This window comes from Nelusetta ayraudi, unplaced genomic scaffold (genome assembly GCF_046127955.1).
Source record: "Nelusetta ayraudi isolate G7.1 ecotype Tasmania unplaced genomic scaffold, CSIRO-AGI_Nayr_v1 ptg000042l, whole genome shotgun sequence".
In the NCBI taxonomy this organism is placed as follows: Eukaryota; Metazoa; Chordata; class Actinopteri; order Tetraodontiformes; family Monacanthidae; genus Nelusetta; species Nelusetta ayraudi.
This window is the reverse complement of record NW_027466092.1, coordinates 17,465,001-17,485,000: the sequence shown is the minus strand read 5'-3', so window position 1 is coordinate 17,485,000 and position 20,000 is coordinate 17,465,001. Positions and strand designations below refer to the sequence as shown.

The 20,000-nt window shown below is 44.6% G+C and overlaps 3 protein-coding genes across 5 annotated transcripts in view; all 3 read left to right on the top strand.

Annotated features, from left to right (window-relative positions):
* The window catches only part of ankfn1a (ankyrin repeat and fibronectin type III domain containing 1a), a 57,456-nt gene extending 53,074 nt beyond the window's left edge, over window positions 1-4,382 (top strand). For all 3 annotated transcript variants that reach the window (XM_076035079.1, XM_076035077.1, XM_076035080.1), the window contains 4 exons: window positions 1,337-1,544; window positions 2,373-2,565; window positions 3,394-4,248; window positions 4,332-4,382. In XM_076035079.1, the coding sequence (XP_075891194.1) occupies window positions 1,337-1,544; window positions 2,373-2,565; window positions 3,394-4,248; window positions 4,332-4,359 (1,284 nt within the window). In that variant the 3' untranslated portion in view covers window positions 4,360-4,382. The remainder of the gene's footprint in view (window positions 1-1,336; window positions 1,545-2,372; window positions 2,566-3,393; window positions 4,249-4,331) is intronic.
* An 8,826-nt stretch (window positions 4,383-13,208) lies between these two features.
* Window positions 13,209-14,510, top strand: nog3 (noggin 3). The gene has a single exon (XM_076035091.1). The coding sequence runs from the start codon at window positions 13,256-13,258 to the stop codon at window positions 13,931-13,933; it is 678 nt and encodes a 225-aa protein (XP_075891206.1). The 5' UTR covers window positions 13,209-13,255; the 3' UTR covers window positions 13,934-14,510.
* A 1,271-nt stretch (window positions 14,511-15,781) lies between these two features.
* On the top strand, window positions 15,782-18,907 carry chmp6b (charged multivesicular body protein 6b). Its single transcript, XM_076035093.1, has 8 exons — window positions 15,782-16,076; window positions 16,597-16,706; window positions 16,827-16,914; window positions 17,016-17,102; window positions 17,197-17,262; window positions 17,339-17,419; window positions 17,497-17,569; window positions 18,392-18,907. The coding sequence occupies exons 1-8, from the start codon at window positions 16,014-16,016 to the stop codon at window positions 18,442-18,444; spliced, it is 621 nt and encodes a 206-aa protein (XP_075891208.1). The 5' UTR covers window positions 15,782-16,013; the 3' UTR covers window positions 18,445-18,907.
* The last annotated feature ends 1,093 nt before the right edge of the window (window positions 18,908-20,000 follow it).

Genomic DNA, 20,000 nt, shown 5'->3' with positions numbered 1-20,000 from the left:
ACCCCTTATAAATGATTAAGCAACACTATTGCATACAGACACCATATTGCTAAATTTATGTCAAAAATATATATAAAATAAAGTGTTTCCAAAACAAATAAATAATGTTAACATCTCAGGTAGTGACTAATGTAGATAGATGTCAGTGACTTTCCCAGCTGTCAACATGCAGCCTGTAGTGCCTCAGTCCTGGAGCGTCCCAGCAGTCTGGGAGCTCTGATCAGCAGAAAATCAACAGTTAATTGCTCAATCAGCAGTTCATTAATGGGATTTTACCAAGTCAATTTATTTCAACAGTGCAGTTAAGCACATCCTAGTACTTTATTGGGTACCAAGTACTGTACAAAAAGACAGTTGAACTGAAATGTGAAGTGCGCACGCACGCACGCACACACACCCACAAACACACAGTTAACAATACGTTACGAAGCAACAAATATATGCATTACAACAGGCTGGAAGTTGGAATATGTGTAAAACTGTCAGAACTTACTGACAGCAGACGAGCTCCGGACGACACCGTTACATTTTGTTCCTTTAATCTGCCTTCTAATCTGCCTGCCGACGTTTCTCAGCACTGTGACTCGATCCTGACAATGGGTTTGTGTGCTGCAGTGGCTGGCAGTGGTTTGGGGCTGCGTTCTCTGCAGGACCTTCAAAGCTTTTTTCAGTTTGTCACACTGCCAACGATGTCCATTTCTGCTCGGACCTCTTTAATTAATGAATTAATGTCCAAACTTGAGATTTTTTTTGAAGTGTCAATAGAAATGTTTGTAGACAATGGAATGAAACCTCCTTGGTTGGCATTCACACAGCATGGCGTTTAGTTCTTGGTTTGAAAGAAGGAAAGTGTATTTATCCCTTCTACTATCTGTCAATCTGCAGGACGAGTGTGTTGTTGTTTTCTTACACACACACACACACACACACACACAGTCTCTTCGGCATTCTTTCCAGCCGAGTCATTTCTCCGTGTTAGTGTGTGTGTGTGTGTGTGTGTGCGCGCGCGTACGTCTGGTATTGCTGTTTTCGGTCAGACAGTGGTCTAGTAGACTTGGTTCCACTCCGCTCCTTAAAGACTCACTGTGGTGCTGAGCTCAGCATGAATTGTACATCCACCACTTTCAGGACTTTAGTAAGTTTGATAACCAAAGTAAAAAAAAAAATAAAAAAAAGTTTTTGTACCCCAAAGTGTCCAAACTAACACCTGGTACCTTCATAACCAGACCGCGGTACCTGGAGCTCAAGTTCTCCTCTGCCAATTTTAAATTGCCGCTCGATGACCACGCGGATATTTTCTTGACATTTGTGTGTTTTTCTGCTCCGGCCCTCGCAGCAGCTGGACGAGATGCGTCGCGACCTTCGCTGGATCACCGACGCCCTGCAGTACGCTCGCTACAAGCAGCCGTGCGGGGGCGTGGCCATCACCTGCCTGGTGGACGCGAGCGTGCCGGAGGAGAAGAACGACTCCACCTCCTCTGCCATGGACTACCTGCCCACGCCATCGCCGTCTCCGGAGAAGCATCGCAGGAAGGCCATCAGCGGTGAGTCGCCGGACGCCGCGCTCATGCGGAGATTGGTCGGCCGACAGGGGGAGGACGCTAGAACCTGGCCCAGGATTCTGTTGACTGGAACGATGGACGCTTCCATGTGATTTCATCCAAGAATCTGTTTGTTTGAGAGGGAATTTCTCAGAAGCTCCAGTTTGCAATATCTAAAGAAATATATACATGCACACACACACACACACACACACACACACACACACACACATATACTGTATATACAGTACATATACATTTATATACATAGATACATAGATAGAGCCTATACACGACTGTTCAAGAGTTTTGGCTCATTGGCTCACTTCTGCATTGAACTCCATTATAACCAGTTTGGTGAAACAAGACGTGCTTCACAAGTACGGGAACATTTTAGCGTTTCATGAAAACCATTTCCAATGTCTAATTAAAAGTGATTCAGAGAACTCCAGGTATGGAGCTGTGTTGGTGCTTTGTTTAGTCTTATGGTTTAACACACACAACTAAGTGTGGTTATAATACAAAGCTTTGTTTTCGAACAGTTTTTAGCAACGTTAACTCCCGCCATGATGGCTGCGTATTGCAAACTTGACATTCATTCTCCAAAACCACAGTCAGTAAGACATTGAAGGCAACACTTGTCAAAGCCATCCCATAATGTGTTCAGCACATCTTTATTATTTCATTAAGTGGTTATAATGGTGCTCAATGCAGAAATGAATGAGTGACCCAAACTGTTTTGTTTAATGTGTAGTGTGTAAAATTTGATTCAGTTTGTTTTAAACTACACAACATCGCCACGACAGTGAACGTCCCACCTCCATCCCTCAGACTCTCTGCTGGGTTCGGACGAGGACGCCTCCTCCGAGGTCTTCCTGCCCACGGACAGCGACTACGACTCCAGCGACACCCTGAGCCCCCGCGTGCTGGACCCGCTCTACTCGCCCCCCCAGGATCTTTCCCAGCAGGCCGTGCGCTCGCTAGGCGGCAGCGCCCCGGACGTGCTGCAGATCCACGAGCTCCGGTGAGTCTTTGGCCCAAACGAGTCCCCAAGTGTCCTGCCACCGTCTCGGCAGAGTGGAGACAACGGTGCTCACGTGTATTAATGTGGACGAGCGTGTAAAATTTGGCCTGATTTATGATTTTTTTTATACTGGTAAAAGCTGAATATACTGCCCGTAAATACATTAATACAAGGGTGTAATCACAGTACAGTAGAAGTAATTTGGTTTTCCTACCCTTCGAACAGCTCTTATTTATATATGAGAAAATACTGTACTGTACTGTACTGTACTGTTGCTCCCAGTTAGTTGCCATCTTGCACCACCGTATTTCTAAGGAAGCCCGGTGTGGACGATCCAGCCCGCCTGACAGCCAGTTTCATATTTTGGGGAGAACGCTCGCGTCCTCAAACAGACCAACGAAGAAGAAGGTGGACGGGGTATCCAAGTTTGGGTGCACAAGCCACTGTAGTTCACTGGCGAGCTTGGGAGGGGGAGGGCGAGCAAAAGAGCGCTGCGATCTAAAATGTAACCACTGGCTGTTTCTTCTTAAAATCTCGAAATATTACACACTCAGTCTTTAACTTTATTGTTTTGTTTTTTTCATTTTTTTATTGTTATTAATATTGTTGCTACATTCACAAATTGATGAAAAATTGATTTCCTCCCATATTGCTGTTGAATCTGTGTTTTTCGAACGGCCGCCAACTGACTGGTGTTGGAAATTAGCACCTATGCTAAAAACTCTGAAGCATCTGATCCGTCCACTGCAACAGTCTTCTTCTGTTTGTGACGTCCATATCAAATCAAATAAAGCTAAACTCCACCGTGTCCTTGTCGCTGTCTCTCAGGTACAGCGTCTGCCCGCCCAAAGACCTCCTCCTGGCCCCCAGACTCAAGGACAGCCCCCCTGCCACCACCGTGTCCTCCACCCTGCTGCCCCGCTCCCCCTCCCTGTCCAAAGACTTCCCCTTCTCTCCCCTCCCACTTCCTCTCCCTCTCTCCCCCTCCCTCCCTAGGACCCCCCCCCTCTCTCCGTCGGTGCCCCTGTCCCCGAGGTTGTCCAGGGAGCTCCCCCTGTCGCTGGCCCTGTCCCCGACGCTGTCCGACACCACCAGGAGCCTGGAGGGTCTCTCCCTGTCCAGGAGCCACCAGGAGGGCTTCGCCCCCCTCAGGGCCCTGGCCAACCCCCCCACCAAGCGCAAGCTGCTGTCCAGGAGCCACCGGGGCCAGTACTTCAGCGGCCCCCAGCGCTGGCTCAGGGGCCAAAGCGGCGAGAGTCACATCGGTTCCTTGTCCGAGGGCGTCTACACCAAGCAGCTGGACCTGGACCTGCACCCCCCTGCGGACAGGGACCAACCCCAACCCATGCAAGGCCCCACTTACGTGAGCCACGCCTCCTGTGTCCTGGAGAGCCGGAAGGGGCGGCACCGGGAGCCCAGGCCTCACGTCCGCAAGATCTTCGTGGAACCTTGCAAGAGGACATCGTCGGGCCACCAGGGGAAGGGCTGGGATGAGGAGGAGGGGGAGGAGGAGGAGGAGGAGGAGGAGGAGGGGAAGATGAAGACGATGACGGGGGAGGTGAAAGCTGCGGGCGTGTCAGTGGTCGTGGATCAAGAGGAGGAGCCGGTGGGAGCCTCCACCCAGGAAGTAGACTCCGACGACCAGACCAACGCCCAGGTGTCAGAGATCCTCAGTAGCACGCTGTAGGGTCAGAGGTCAGAGGTCGGCTCGTCTGGAGCCTTTGAGCCACGTTCTACAAAGCTTTGAAAACACATAAAATCTGCAGGCCGGTCCAACTAAACTCTCTTAAATGATCTGATAAAAGGCCACCAAACTCTGACAAAACCTACTGACCGAACACGACAGATTACATTTTAGTCTGATTGGCCCTTAGAGTACGGTGGCCCTGATGGCTCAAAATACTGCAGCTTAAAAACAAACATTCCAAAAACAGTGACAGCGCTAAATCAGCTAACTACCAATTAGCTTACTTCTGCTGCAGCTACCTGACTGTAACAACTGTTACATTTGTCTGCCACAGCTAGCTAACAGCGACTACTGCTAACTCTGGAGACACAAAATAATGTATACCACTATTAGACGACTGTTAGCCTTTGTTAGTGAAAGAAAGCTAATGCCTACGTTTATCAGCTTACGTCGCAGCTTAGCTTGCCTATACATGTTGTCTGCAAATTAACAATTAACTGCCAAAGCTAACTAATTAGCTTTAGTAGTTACTGTATTTGCATTTTTTGTTACCACCAGGAATATTTGACCAATCAGGTGTTTGTTTTTCAAAAGATGCAGAATTTAGAGCTCTCAGCGATATTATCAAGGACACATTTGTCATCGGTCCAAATGCGATGGGCCGGCAACGGATTACAAAACAACCTGAAGTTGCTGGTTCAACTCTGTCATGCCTCAGATTAAATGGCATCGACTGTTACGAAGGAAAACAAATCAATGCAACAAAGCAAGCACTGTGTCGCCAACCAGAAACTTTGCACACTTGGACTTACTGTCAACCAAAATGGAACTGTGGTTTTCTTGATGATGTTCCTAGGTTTAAGTCCCTCTGAGTGAGAAAGGCCCAGCATGAATCCACATCTGCTTGAGTTGAATGTACAGTTCAGTCTGTTGCTGTGGTGATGTTGAGCGACTCCCATTGTGTCTTTTAGAGATGTGATTCCAAGAGAAATTCTAAAGTATTTTTTTAAGAGAAAGAGTTTAAAGACAGATTATCGCTGCAAATTGTTGGCATGGAGTTTTTTGTGGATGTTGGTTTTGTTTTATTTTATTTCCCCCTCCCTCGAACCTCCCCCTGTTTTGGCATGTCGCGGGTTATCGGGTCCAACCCTTGATGCTGTTTGTCGTCAACTGCTCTGTTTAGCTTCATCTATGGTTGGCCGTGGTGTTTCCTCAAATACTGATTGTGTTTTTTCACGTTTGTGTCTTGTTCGTGGCACGTGAACGCCAAGGAACACGGAACGTGGTTCCATTTTAAAAACAAAAAAAAACAAAACATACACACACACACACACACACACACACACACACACACACACACACACACACACACACACATAAAGAGCACAACTGACAAGATGGCACGTCTCCGCAACTGGATTGCACGACTGGAAGTTTTCGAGGTTACGCACTGCATCTCTAGCAGAATGTTCCGCGGCTACAGACGGTCGTCTAGCCTGTTAGGATGCTAGCCTGCTAGCCTGTAGCCCAGCAAACACATTGCTAGGCTAACACTGCTCAAGGGTCCTAGCCATGTCCTCGTTGCATAAAAGGGCTCCTGCGATAAGAGAGTGGCAGGTTAGTCCAAACCCTGGCTGAACAGGAACTTCACTCGTTTGCACACTATTTATATCGTACAATTTTAATGTTTTCGCATCGCAGTGACGGAGTAAAAGCCAACAGAATCTGAATGCGCTCGGGCATTTTCTTTGGTAGCTTCTTTCAACGAAAGCGCCCACTCCAGTGTGTGTGTGTGTGTCATTCAGGGTTTCTGTGAGAATCTGTTGCTGCAGTACTTGTACTGTACTGCATGTAAACCATTGGCATGGTGGTCGTCCAGCTTGGAGTTTTTGGCGAGCAGCTGGAAGCCTGAGAGGAAATGAATTGTGAAATCGTGAACTATGCCGTTAATTATGTTTGCTAATGAACCAGGCACGGAGTCGCACAAACAAGGAAACCAGTTCATTATTCAAAGCGCTCTGTGGTGTTTGCAGCTACACTAATTTGTTGGTCTCAATTACTCTTGAGATTTTTTTTTTTTCTCAGAAATGTTGTAAGAGTGTTTTTAAATTGTGAGGTTTGACGCTTCAGAGTCGCCGTCACGTCTCTGTGCCTCCACTATTTTCTCACCGTCTGTATATTTTGTATCTGGGTCGATCGAAAATCCGTCTCTGTTCTAGATTTATTTATTTGCAGCTACGAGGCACCTACATTGTTTTTAATATATGTAATTTTTTTTTTTTTTTTTTTTGGACTGCACTCGGTTCTGGTGTTTTCTTCTTGTATTTTAACTCTGAACTCACATGAATGAATATATTTGAACGAAAAATAAAACATGTCTCAATGTGGATGTCGTGCACTCAAACCTGAGTTTGTTTTTAATGCTTCCAAATGAGCAACATTACACCAAATCATACAAGTATCTTTCAGATTTCTTTTCATATTACAAAGCTTTCCGTCAAACAGTCCCTGATGCCACTAAGAGTGGCGGCTCAGTGCTCACACAGCGATGTGGAGACGTGATTCCAGAGCCCTGAGGGATTTGTAAGGTTTAATTGGCTAATGGACAGGAAGGTGACTGGCTTCACTTCCTGTCGGCTGGTCTGGTCTGGAGGTGTCGGAGGAATGCGGCTGGCTGCGGCCGATGCAGCGGCGGCAGGACGCCACGTGGGAGGGTGTGAACCAAGTGGAATCTCACACCATCGCTGGCAGCCAGTGCCCCCCCCCCCACCCCCCGTTGGAGCAGCCGACAGCGCGAGTGAGCGGCGCTCCAAACCGCAGGACGGCTGCTTCCAAGGACCTGGCTCCGTGGAAGCAGCAGCAGTCTGTCGGAGAGCTGCACAAGAAACAAGGACACAAGCAGAAGGGAAACCTCAGTGCAGGGCGACCGTCATAAGAAGCTGGAGATTACCAAAGCCTGATGATTTAACATCATGTGTCATATACCTCAGATTAACTTGTAAAATCCAGAAAAAAACGTAAGGATCACGAGGGGTTAGTACAGGCCTGTACAACCTATGGCCCGGGGGCCATATGCAGCTCGGTAAACTTTTTATCTGGTCCGCCAAGCTTAAAGAAATGATATTATTAGTAAGTAGGCAATAGAATATCAGTATTTCACCCATTTTTTCAGTGTTTTAAGAGTCGTTTGATTAATTAACTAAGACAGATTTTGTTGTAGCGCTTTTGTTCATTTTTAATTGACGTTAAACCACGTTTTCTACATAGGCCATGATGAGGTGGGTCACTAAAACACTCCATCTGCTCCTGCTCCACCCCCCCCCCTGTCAAACCCATTATGGCCCACCAGCCAAGCAGCTTGCGCACCCCTGGGTTAGTATCATTGCAGCCTCAATAATGAATAGGGCTGAAAACTAGATGGGTATTTTTTGCTTCAGGTGCATCATCACACGGCTGTTCAGTCTTTACCAGTGAGAACTGCACACATGGAATTGCCTAATAGTCACAAGGTACCACCCTGATCGTTACATCAGATGGGAGCCTATAGCTTAAAAGTCCAGGGTGTATATTTTTTAAGGAAGCCTGCCTGAGGGTTGCTTTCATATTGAGGGCACTATCAGGCGGCTTCCTTAAATACCGGGTACTGATTAAACGGCAATATGATAGAAAATAGATCAAATTTGTGAATGTAACAGCAATATTAATAACAACAAATAATGACAGAAACAATAAAGTTAAAGGATCATCAGATGTTGAGAGGATACAGCGACATCATAGATTACAGCGTTTTTTTACTCCCGCTCCCCCTCCTGAGCTTGCCAGAGAACTGCGCACACAAACCTGAATAGCACGTCCACCTTCTTCTTCGTGGGTTTGTTTGAGGACACGAGCAGTCACCCTAAATACGCACTGTCAGACAGGCTGTATTGTCCACAACAGGCTTTCTTAGAAATATGGCTAACTGCCATCTTGCACCTGCGAGTTTACACTTTCATTAATGTATTTATGGGCAGTAAGTGAAGCTTTTACCAACATAAAAAAAATCATAAATCAAGCCAAATTGTACAAAACCCTTAGTTTGTGTACTAACAGAGCTGATCGTTTTTTTTTTCCGTCAGTTGGAATTATATCTTAAACAGCTCAACAAGTTTTAGTTTTGATGTGTGCATGTATTTCAAATCCTCCTCAGTGTCCATAAATCTTCTTGGAAGTGAATGTGATAATTCACACATTCATCAGTGTCATCATAAGCAACCGCGCTGATGGAGGTCAGAGCTTTTCCTTTTTTCAACAAAAAGTGACAGCTTGAATGTGACAGACGTACAAAAAGTTATCGCTAAGCCATTGTCTTCCCTAGAAATACATCATCATAAATCAAACTGCACCAGTAGATAACTGTATACTTTGTCCGGAGTGCTTATTCATTGGTGCTTCCCAGCAGGACTTGTTTTTCCGGGCAGAACCGCCCGCTGTAAACTGTGCGACGACGGTTCTCCTGCGAGAGACGCGGAGGAGGAGCTGAACCCAGAGCCAGCGTGTGCTTGACCCGTCTCTGCCACCTTGAAGCCCTCTCACCCAAATGGAGCGTCCAAATTGCTCCGGTTGTCTCACCATCAAAGCTCCGATGGTTGAGCTGAATTACACAAATAGCAAACAGTTTTTTATCTCGGCTGGACACAAAACGACGCGGCCGGCATGTTTGTCCGCCCCTCCTGGGAGGCCCTTTGATTCACTATTAAGATTAAGCCGGCGCTGTTCGTTATCATCAGAGGGAACATTTGCCAACTCTGAACTGGACGAGTCCGGTGGAACGGCAGACACTGAGTTGAAGCACGTCTGCGCCGTGTTGTGGAAAATCAAAGGGAAATGTGATGCGGAACACGTGGATGAGTCTGTAGTGGAGCAGAGTGGACTGCATTCCAAGTCTATGCATGAAAACTGAATGTGATTACAGCTGGCAAATATGATGTCATGCTGTTCTTGAGCAGAGTCGGGAGGTAATGAAGTACAAATACTTTGTTACTGTGCTAATGTAGATTTTTCTTCTTTACCTGTACTCCCTGTATTTGTACACAAATATCTGTACTTTTGACTGCTTTCTTGGAAATACACACTTATTACTTTGTATTTAAAAGTATTTAAAAGATAAATTCTGTTGAGAGTGATTTACCTATTATTATAGTTTCTTGAAGTTGAGTTATTTGAACAATACTAAAGTATAGTAACTATTAGTCAGCATAGCTCAAACAGAGAATTGAACTATCCTATAGTTCAATATAAAAGTGGATCATATTTTAGAGGGAGTTCATTTTGAAAGACCTCAACTTTGGGGTCACCATTCAGTACATTGTCAGTACAGAGAAGAATAAACATGTAGAAAATAGCATTGGTTATTGTATTAAGGCTGTAAACATCAATAATGGCTCACTGGACATAATGACTATATCATTCTATATTAAGAGTAAAGCTGTTCAAAAATATTTTCATTTTGCAAAATTATTAACAAACGTACATTTTTACTTTTTACTTAAGTACATTTCAGAATCTGTTCTTTCTTACTTTTACTTGAGTAAAGGAGTGGAATCAGTACTTTTACTTTTACTAGAGTATTTCTTACACAAGTATCCATACTTTTACTTACAGAATTTAAGGTACAGAATGTGAATATTTTTGCCACCTCTGCTCTTGAGCAATGAACACTGAGGTTCAGTTTATTTTAGAAGCACTAACAGAGTTACAGGATCTTCTCTTTTTGGGCCATATGAATCGCAACGAGTCTCATTTTGTTTCAGTTTGTGCAGTTGTGATTGAGAGGTAGAGAACCAAAGTCCCCAACCACCAGCTGTTGATATCAACGCTTCAGCCTCTCCTAAGCTCCAAGTCCAAATCATGGAAATAAGATGGATTGTCTTTTTAAATATGAAAACATGACTATCTCATCTTTCATCATCCGATGGAAAAGTTGACCAAAAATATTTGTATTCATTGAATTGTTTTGTTTTGGTTTTTTTTTTTGTTGAATCCACTGTCTGGCTGATACCACTGGGATTCACTGCTCGCTTTCCTTGGAACGTCGAAGTCCTCAAGGCCTTTTGGTTCCATCTTGGTTGTGAACTCAGGTCCCATCGGTGCCCCTCTCAGCGGCCCTGACGTGGAAGTGGAGGATGGAGGGTTTACAAAGGGACAGGAAGTCTTATCTGAGATGCCGACTTCCTCACCATAAAGATGCAACAGTTAAGTGGCGCCCGTCACACGCTGTCACGTCAGTGCGGCAGAAAATTACCCACAATACCTCCCTTTCAGTGGCACGCAGGGGTAACGAGGGTGACTGGGGTCGGGGGAAGGGAGTGTTGGGAGACCAACTGTTGATCTTACAGATTGTCATCAAACATATCTGATGATGAAGGGGTACAAAACAAGTCGTTTTAAGGATTGTTTAACTCACTGTTCCCCCACTGCACGTTTCAGAGGGACCTTCCCGTAAATGTGTGGCGCTCCGAATCGCACCATCCTGGACTGAACACGCGTGCAGATTGTGTTCATTCTTAGAAGGGTGTGGAATTGCAGTGTACCGTGCTGGGAATGTTTCTTAATACTTCACACCCTCAACAATTACCGTGTTAGTGATGTAGTACGACGACATTAGCATGCTCGCCGCTTCCTGGCTACATTTTCACAGCTTGATGATGCAGCAGCACCGTTGCAGGCTGCGCCAGATAAAATTACATTTTCACCGGGTGTCAAACTCTGGTTCCCGGGCCAAATTTGGCCCGCAATGTAATCATATTTGTCCCACGTGGCAAATCCCAGAATGTTCTGTTCAATCAGAAAAGGACGTTCATTGAATTGAAAAAAATTGGTTTATTGTTTTTATTTTATTTTTAAATTGATTAATAGCCCGTGAGAAAAAGGCTACCGTTGGAATTTAAAACAGAGGGCTGCAAATAATATTTTTAATATTTTTTTTAATTGGAAATTCGATTTTGCAATAATATTAATTTATTTATTGTACAGTATTAAGCTTTGCTTGTTCCATATTCAGGTTGAAGAAAAAAACTTGTTTGGATCCATATAAAAAGGTTCACTGTGATATCTGGAGGAAGATTTTTTTCAACAAGTAGCAATGTTGCCCGAGACTTTGTCCAAGTTTGAAATTTTTTGCCCACTGTGTATAGGAGTTTGACACCCCTGCCATAAAAGGTTTGGTTAACAGCCAACCATTGCAAGTCACAGGTCAGAAAATTGGCGGTAGACAAAGTTGCCGCTTCTGGTAAGTGCAGAAGAGCAGTGCACAATTGGGAACAACCTGTATCGAGATTAGCGCTCCACATAATCGGAGTAGTGAAGTGCAACTTAGGGGAACATGTGATTTGGAACGCAGCTAATGTAAGAAGCTGGTTAACGGGACTGAAGCCGAAACCTTGAAGGCTCAACAGTCTCTGATGTGGTCGTGACTATAATTGTACTCTTGATAACAAGCAGCTGCCACAATTCAGCTCCTCGTGGACACGTCTTCAACCCAACAGCAGTTCACCCAGACATGCGGCCACGTTGGTCTAAGTGTGGCTTCATCAGCCTCTCCGTCGCCTCTTCAGCCCAACCTAACTTCAGCGTTCCAGAGGTGAGAAGTAAGAAGTACAATTACTTTGTTACTGGACTAAAGTTGATTTTTCAGGTATCAGTACCTCAATCAGTACTTCAATTGAGTATTTTTATTTTGAGTAGTTTTTGACAACTTTTTACTTTTTCTCCCTACATTTGTACACAAATATCTGAACCTTTCTACTCCTTGTAATAGAAAAACACACGTGTTACTTTTGTGTTCAAAAGTGTTTAAAAGATACAAATTCTGTTCAAAGTAATTCACTTATCACTATAGTTTTTGCTTGAAGTGGAGCTATTTTAACTCTGCTATTGTGTAGTTAAATATAAAACTGGATCATGTTCTAGAGGGAGGTTGATTTTAGACTTATGGTTAAATTGTTGTTTCTCTAATTGGAAAAATAAATATTTTATACTTTTCATTGAAGTTCATTTCAGAATCTGTACCTTCTTACTTTTGCTTGGGTAAATGAGTTAAAACTTTTACCAGAGTCTTTTTTTACACAAGTATCTATTTTACTTTGATTTAAGTCCAGAATGTGAATACTTTTCCCACCACAACCGAGGACATCTGCACAATCACCAGTCAGTATCCAATGTGGGCAATGCCCCACACTTGAATTTCATCTAATTTTCCCTTCATCAAAGCATTTCATACACAGTCGTAAATATGGAGTTGTCTCTCTCCTCAGATAATGCACACATCAGTCGTGTGACGTGTTCAAAATCGAAATGATCATTTGTACCGGCTGAAGAGACTGTAGTGCGATTGTATGCCGAGTCATCCATCGCAGAGATTTCCACTCTACAAACACTTTTGCCTCCACAAGCTGGTGACGTGATGGGGCAGCAATCTCATATATATATATATATATATATATATATATATATATATATATATATATATATATATATATATATATATATATATATATATATATATATATATATATATATCCGCCTCAGCCTGCCAGGTGAACCAACTTTGGTGCGCTCATGTTTGAGTTTGCCTCTTTTCCAGTTTGCCATTGTGCGTGCCCGTAGGCGTGCGCGTGAGTAGGGCTGGCCTCTTACATCACCGCCGCCCTGCTGGATATTTGCTGGCGTTTGGGGGCCGCCCTCAGACGGGCTTGCAGGAGGACCAGAGGAGGCAGCAGGAGCAGCAGCGGGAGCCGGTGCGCCAACATGCGGGCTGTGTGCGGTGACCTGTGCGCCCAGCAGGGCCGGATCTCCACTGCCTGCTGAGAGGGGGGCGGGGGGGAGGAGTAGGGGATCCCCGACCTGGGGCTGCCTGTGAAGGCGCTGAAGTTGTGTTGGACCACCTGCACGCAGGAGAAGTGAGGATTACTTTCTACCTGTGCGGGTCTCACCTGGGCGGGGCGGGGCGGCGCAGCGGAGGACATGGATAACTCCTGGTACCTGCTGGCTCTGTTTGTGCTCCTTCTCTCGCTGGGCTTCAGGATCGAGCAGGCCACGTGCCAGCACTACTACCTCCTCCGGCCGGTGCCCAGTGACACTCTGCCCATAGTGGAGCTAGAGGAGCACCCGGACCCGGTGCTGGACCCCCAGGAGAAGGATCTAAACGAGACGGAGCTCAGGTTGGTGCTGGGCGGCCACTTCGACCCCCACTTCATGTCCGCGTCGCCGCCGGGGGACAAGCACGCAGCGAACGAGGACGAGCTGCTGGTGGAGGCGGAGCTGCGGCAGAGACTCTCCGGGACCATGCCCAAGGAGATCCGAGCCATGGAGTTCGAGGTCCAGAGCGGCAAGAAGCTGAAGCCGAGCAAAAAACTGCGCAGGCGGCTGCAGCTGTGGCTGTGGTCGTACGCCTTCTGCCCGGTGGTCTACTCCTGGAACGACCTGGGCGGCAGGTTCTGGCCGCGCTACGTCAAGGTGGGGAGCTGCTTCAACAAGAGGTCCTGCTCGGTGCCCGAAGGGATGCTGTGCAGGCCGGCCAAGTCCTCCCACCTGACGGTGCTGCGCTGGAGGTGCCTGCAGAAGAAGGGCGGCCTCAAGTGCTCCTGGATCCACATCCAATACCCCGTCATCTCGGAGTGCAAGTGTTCCTGCCACACCTGAGAACCTATTGTTATTATTATTATTATTATTATTATTATTATTATTATTATTATTATTCAATCCGCTTTTCAAACCTTTTGTCTGTAAAATATTCCGATACTGCACCATGAGCAGAATGTATATTTGAACAATTGTTTTGTTTTTTGTTTTTTTGTAAAATACAACTCAGTGTTATCATTATTATTATTATTATTATTATTATTATTATTATTATTATTATTATTAAATCTACTGTATTTTTAACGCATCTTGATTAAATCTGTTTATTTATAACTGTTTGAAGCTGCTCTTTCATTAAGAGTGATCTATAAAGCATCTATGAAGTGATAGAAATCTTGCCAGTTGAGTCACAGTGGTCTATAGTTGGCTGACACCCACTTACTCATATGAGTAAGTGGGTAGAAGTGTGAGGTCCACATGTATTATGAGTCATAATACATGTGGACCTCACACTTCTCACACAAAATTAAAAAGAGAGTGATTTACAAAAGTGGTGTGATGCAGGCCTGCACGTCCTCCTCAGTGATACTGGGAGATGACGGTCTTTTCATTAACAAGCGGTAGTGGTTGGTGGTTTCACTTCTGCACACACATCAGTTCACCTGGGTCATGCACCTCTAACTTGTGTTTCCGAATTTGAATTTCCAAAGGTGCCTTCTTCATGTGGTGCTCCAGTCTGTTGCTTCTGAGATTTTTTTTTTTTTTTTTTGACACAGTGCAGTTAACACAACTCGTTCAGTGGTACCTGTAAACAGTGTTTCGTGTCATGCATTAAAAAGTAACACCACTGCAGTAATCTGTTCCCTTTGCAGTAACTTTAAACACTTAGCTTGATATTCAATGAGCATAAACATAACCCTGTAATTATTCCTCTGGCGTACAACTATGCCCCTGTTCTCTGGACTCTCTTCCTTCTGCAAAATTGTACTAAAACGAGAGCAAATTCAGTCCATCAGTCTTGCCTTGCAGGTGTGATTAGAGCCACATAGGCCAACCGTTCTCCCTTTTGCAGCGTCTGATTGCAGGGACTGAGAGACGCTGACAGCTGTTTGTTATCTGTTGCCATGGCGAACAAGAAAATCCGATTTTTATGAACGTCATTGGCCTTTTTTCATGGCTGAGTTGTTGAAGCTGCTCCTGGAACAAGACCCTGGTATCTTACCGCCACCGTGTGGATGATAACGTGAAACTGCAGTAAGGGAACATTTCAGGCAGACAGACAGGTAGGCAGACAGACAGACAGACAGACAGACTAACGCCACAACTCTGTTCAAGTACAGTGTGAGAATCAAACCCCACAACCTTTTCATTGTGAGGTTGCAGCCTCGCGTTGCCCTCATTTGCCAACAATAATAACACATTTCGAATTATTATATTTTAATTCAATTACATTCTACTTAAAACACACATTTAATAAATCAGTTTCAATTTGAATTTAATGTCATTAGGTAATACAAAGTGAACATGAAAGGCCTCAAAGATAAATTGCCTTTACGGTATCTACGTATATTAGCATTACACAAATACTTCACGAGTCCTATACATCACAGAGCATAATTTTCATTTAATCGTGTGCAACAGCCCCTCATTATTCCTCTCGTTCACTCCATAAAGGTATAAGCGATGTAAAGTTTCAATTGACTTGACATTTTCTGTGCAGTTCTCTTGCTTTCCACAAGAGGGCAGTGATTTCTCGTGTTTCTATATAGAACGACCTCGGTTTTCCTTACTGAACAGAACATACCCGCATCATCGTTCTGTCGTGGCGCTGCTGAAACGACTTCTAGTTCACCAAAACAGCATCGAATTAATGCATGCCTCACAGTTCTTAAGTTTCACTTCCTGTTCACTGGTAGCTGAAATTCTATTGCAGTGAAAGTTTTTGTCCCTAGACGCTTACCGTTCTTCCTGATGTGGGTGTGGACCGCTCGGCAGATCATGACCACACAAATAATGGAGAAGAAGCGATACTAGTCTGCCGCTTCTCAGTGGGGAAAATTAATTTCCATTTGACAATATATATTCTTTAGTATACAAAACAAGCCCCGGGTCTAGAGTTCCGCGGTGATGCTGTGTCAAGATGGGAAATTTGTTTGGGAAAAAGAAGCAAACGAGAGTCACGGAACAAGACCGTGCGATTTTGGTGAGTAGCTATTACTAGCTAGCAGAGCACTAGTGTTAGCATTAGCATCTAAACTGCCCTCCACACCGGCAAATATATACATGCGTTCAAAGCCCCGGTGTCGGAAGTAACCTGTACTCTTACTCCTTGCTCGTCAAACAAATAACAACAGTCCCCAGCTCAACGGTGTATTTAATCACCTTCCAAATTGAAACCTGCTAACTGCTATAGTCAACTTCCTCTTAGGTGTTGGAAAGTTGGATAAAGTTTGCCCAATTCGTCCCTGGAGTCCAACTAAAATATGTCGTGTGTCATGACAAAAAATATCACTAATGGTTTGGTTGGTCCTGCGAATGTTCCGTCGTATTACACTGGGGGTTTAGAAACTCTGTTCGAGAACTCGCAGCTTACATCAGTTCAAGCAGGATCTTGTTGACGCGACTAACGAGTTTGTTGCTGACCAATGACCCAGTGCCGACAACCTGACACGACTGTTACCCTCCGACCTGTGGTCACGTCTCGTCTCTTTGCTTTACGGCAGCAACTGAAACAGCAGCGAGATAAACTGCGGCAGTACCAGAAGAGGATCCAGCTGCAGCAGCAGAAGGAGAGACTTCTGGCCAAGCAGCTGCTGAAGGATGGCAAGAAGGAGTGAGTGCCAACCATGCTGACGTCACTTCCTGATCTTTTTATAACGTCACAAAATTGTTTTTGATTGGTTTCATGGTGCGGACAGGTTTAACGGTTTCACTGGGTTTGTGGTGTTGACAGAAAAGCTGTGCTGCTACTGAAGAAGAAACGCTACCAGGACCAACTCCTGGACAAGACTGACAATCAGATCAGCAACCTGGAGCAGCTGGTGAGCCAGTGGAGCATCAATCAATCAATCAATCAATCAGCCAGTCAACACAATGTGTTACAGTGTGACTTGACTGTTGGTGACACCTGTGTGTTTTCCAGGTCCAAGACCTGGAGTTTGCTCAGATTGAGACTAAAGTCATCGCTGGGTTGAAAACCGGAAACGAGTGTCTGAAGAAAATGCACGAGGTGAGAGTTTCTCCTTTCAAAATAACCAGCATGCATCACAGCCGCTGCGCCTGTCGGTATTAATGAGCCAGATGTCCCGCCCCCCCTGTGTCAGGTGATGTCTATTGAAGAGGTAGAGCGCATCATGGATGAAACTCAAGATGCCATCGAATACCAAAGGGTGAGTGCAGGAGACTCTGAAGGAGTTCCAGGGTTGTTTCTGCTGAAGCCTCAGCCTTATGTTTTGCTGTGTGCAGCAAATCGACGAGATGCTGGCCGGCTCGCTGTCGCAGGAGGATGAGGACGCTGTGCTGGCTGAGCTGGAGGCCATCACTCAGGTACGTCTCCACTGCCGGCCTGCTCTGCTGCGCCCGCGGCTCCAGTGCTTCGCAGCTGATTGCTCTCCTTCCCTCAGGGAGACATGGAGCTTCCCAGCGTGCCCACAGACGAGCTGCCCGACGTCCCAGAATCCTCGGAGAAGACAGCAGGTTTGCTGGTTCCTATAATTAGAAATTAATGTTATTTGTTTTGTTTTGTTTTTTGCTTCAAGAAAACATAACTATTGTGAATTACAGTGGGCTGAATCTGAGTTGCTTAAAGGTTCCGGTCTCTAAAATTTGATTTGTTTTATAATTTCTATATTTGTATTGCAGCAGCAATTAACTTTAGTAGGGCTCACAATGCTTTGGTTAAAACTGTTGACCCTTTTACAAACACTGTCCCAACTGTCAACATATAGAAGATGAAACCATCGCAAAACTCACAAAATCGTTGATTGTTGAGCAAAAATAAACACAAAACATGAGTCCACAAAAGGCACAAAACTGCATTGGTAGGAGCACCGTCAGCATGTTAGCGTGCTGGGTTACATTAAATCAGGGTCAAAAGTGAAACTTAAAAGGCAGCGAGCTCTCAACTGCAGGCAGAAAATGGAGTTTGCGTTGACAGCAGTTGAGTAGCAAGGCCACTATGATAGTTCAAGCAGTGATGTCATATTAAAAGGTATTAAAAGGAAGACCGTGGCAGTCTGTCCATTTTCTCCTGAAAATATATCCGCCACTAGGTGGTGCTAGCTATCCACTGTGGTGACAGTAAAAGAGAGTGCTGCAGGAGAGTTTAATGCTACAGTTTACCTCCATGACTCAACAACATTGCTTTACAAATACAACAAAAGTTGCTCGAAGTCGCAGAACACTCGTTCATTTAATTCCTTTTCAAACTTTAACCGTTCCTAACATTTTTACACTTGATTGTTGCTTGCGTGATCACTGAAGGAGTGACGCTGTGACTGTGCTGTGTGTGTGTTTCAGAGCCGGCGGCTCGCTCCAAGAAGAGGGTGGAGCCAGAGCTGATGACCGCATAGAACCGTCTGCAGACTGAGCTCGCAGCTTCTCCCCACACACGCCAACCCATCAGCAGGCCTCCAGACACTGAAGGCCTGTGGCAGAGTGACCTCATCATCCGCACTGCTCAAGGGCTCCACCTGCTGGCGGCTGTGCTTTAACTGCAGCAGCCTCAGCCAGGCGCTGATCACACGCGGGTGCCTGAAGTGAGCGCTCTCTCTCTTCCGCTGAATCATTTTACTCCAGGAACTTCGATGCACGACCGTCTATGTCACCAGTTCACTCTGTTTGTATTGAAGGGTGTGGGGACCCCCCCCCCCCTTGTGGTCTGTAATGAGAAAATCACATCTAATTACAGTGTTTTATCTGACAATACGTGTTTTTGTCCTTGTTTTTAGTCATGATTCTGTTTTTTTCTAATTTAGTTACGTCTCATAAAATGTAACTTTTTACAGTAAACTGAATGAGTTGGAGAGTAAAGAATGTCCTGATTAAGTGGTCTTATTGAAGTAACATATTTACACGAGGGTAACATGTTTTTCATTCTGGCATTTATCTGTTTAAAAAAATAATCACGAGTTTACAGAAACTCTTTATCTGTTAAGGAACACAATTTGATTCTTTGTCATTTTCTTACTGCTGATTTTCAGTGTCTCTGTTGACTGTAAACAGTCTGTGAACATGCCGTTTACCCAATTACATTTTACCAGTGCCAGTCAGTTAGCCTCAGCTTGAAACAGACTGTAACCGAACCTTTGCTTTTTGCTAATGACTAATGGGTGCCACTGAAATGTACAAACCAGAAAAATTTTATAAACATAAAATCAATCCTACTGTAAATCATGATTTTCTATATTCAACCATCATTTAATTATGAAGTCACATGCATTATTTTGTTGGCCCTGGGACTTTCTTCAATTCTTCTTTTCAATATAAAATGTATCAAAACACTACAATTAGAACATTTAAAAAAAAATAAAATAAAAAAGACATTTTTCTCATTAAACTTCAGGATGTAATGGTGATTTTAAAATAAACTATTTAGAGGTGAATTACCCTCTTTGATTAACATCAAAATCGAAATATTTAGTTGTATTTACCTTATCCAAACTGATTCAGGACTCTCCTCCACTCTCCTAGTGGAATTGTATCAGTGTCAGTGGAGAAAAGGCTGCTTGAGGTCTTCAGTTCTGGCATGTTCTCCGGCTGTGGCTGTTGCTACTGAGTCTGGGACCCTAACTGGGTTGTCTTTTGAAGAATAGAATGTGTAGAGTGCCAAAACAGTGCAGTGCCAAACACTCTGTTTCCAGTTCTCTTTCATTCTTGCTTCAGATTTGGAATCAATCTGAAGTCTATGTGTTGATGTGCTCTGAAAATGTCTTCTGTCTCTCGCAACTTGTAGAAGTTTTACATTCCCTCCGGATAAAATCCAAATATGGTCTCTGCTTTTCTGGAAACTGCTTAGTAATGTTTGTTTACCTGTTTACCTGTTTGTAATCACTTTCATAGATCTCCATGACCTTATATTGTTATTAAGAGGTAGACGGTTGGGAAGAAAACATGCTTGAATCTGGAG

Bases quoted from the DNA above. Each gene is read 5' to 3' on its own strand.
- nog3 (XM_076035091.1), top strand. From the start codon at position 13,256: ATGGATAACTCCTGGTACCTGCTGGCTCTGTTTGTGCTCCTTCTCTCG.
- chmp6b (XM_076035093.1), top strand. From the start codon at position 16,014: ATGGGAAATTTGTTTGGGAAAAAGAAGCAAACGAGAGTCACGGAACAA. The intron at 17,103-17,196 runs GTGAGAGTTTCT...CCCCTGTGTCAG, and splicing joins GTCTGAAGAAAATGCACGAG to GTGATGTCTATTGAAGAGGT. The intron at 17,263-17,338 runs GTGAGTGCAGGA...TGCTGTGTGCAG, and splicing joins ATGCCATCGAATACCAAAGG to CAAATCGACGAGATGCTGGC.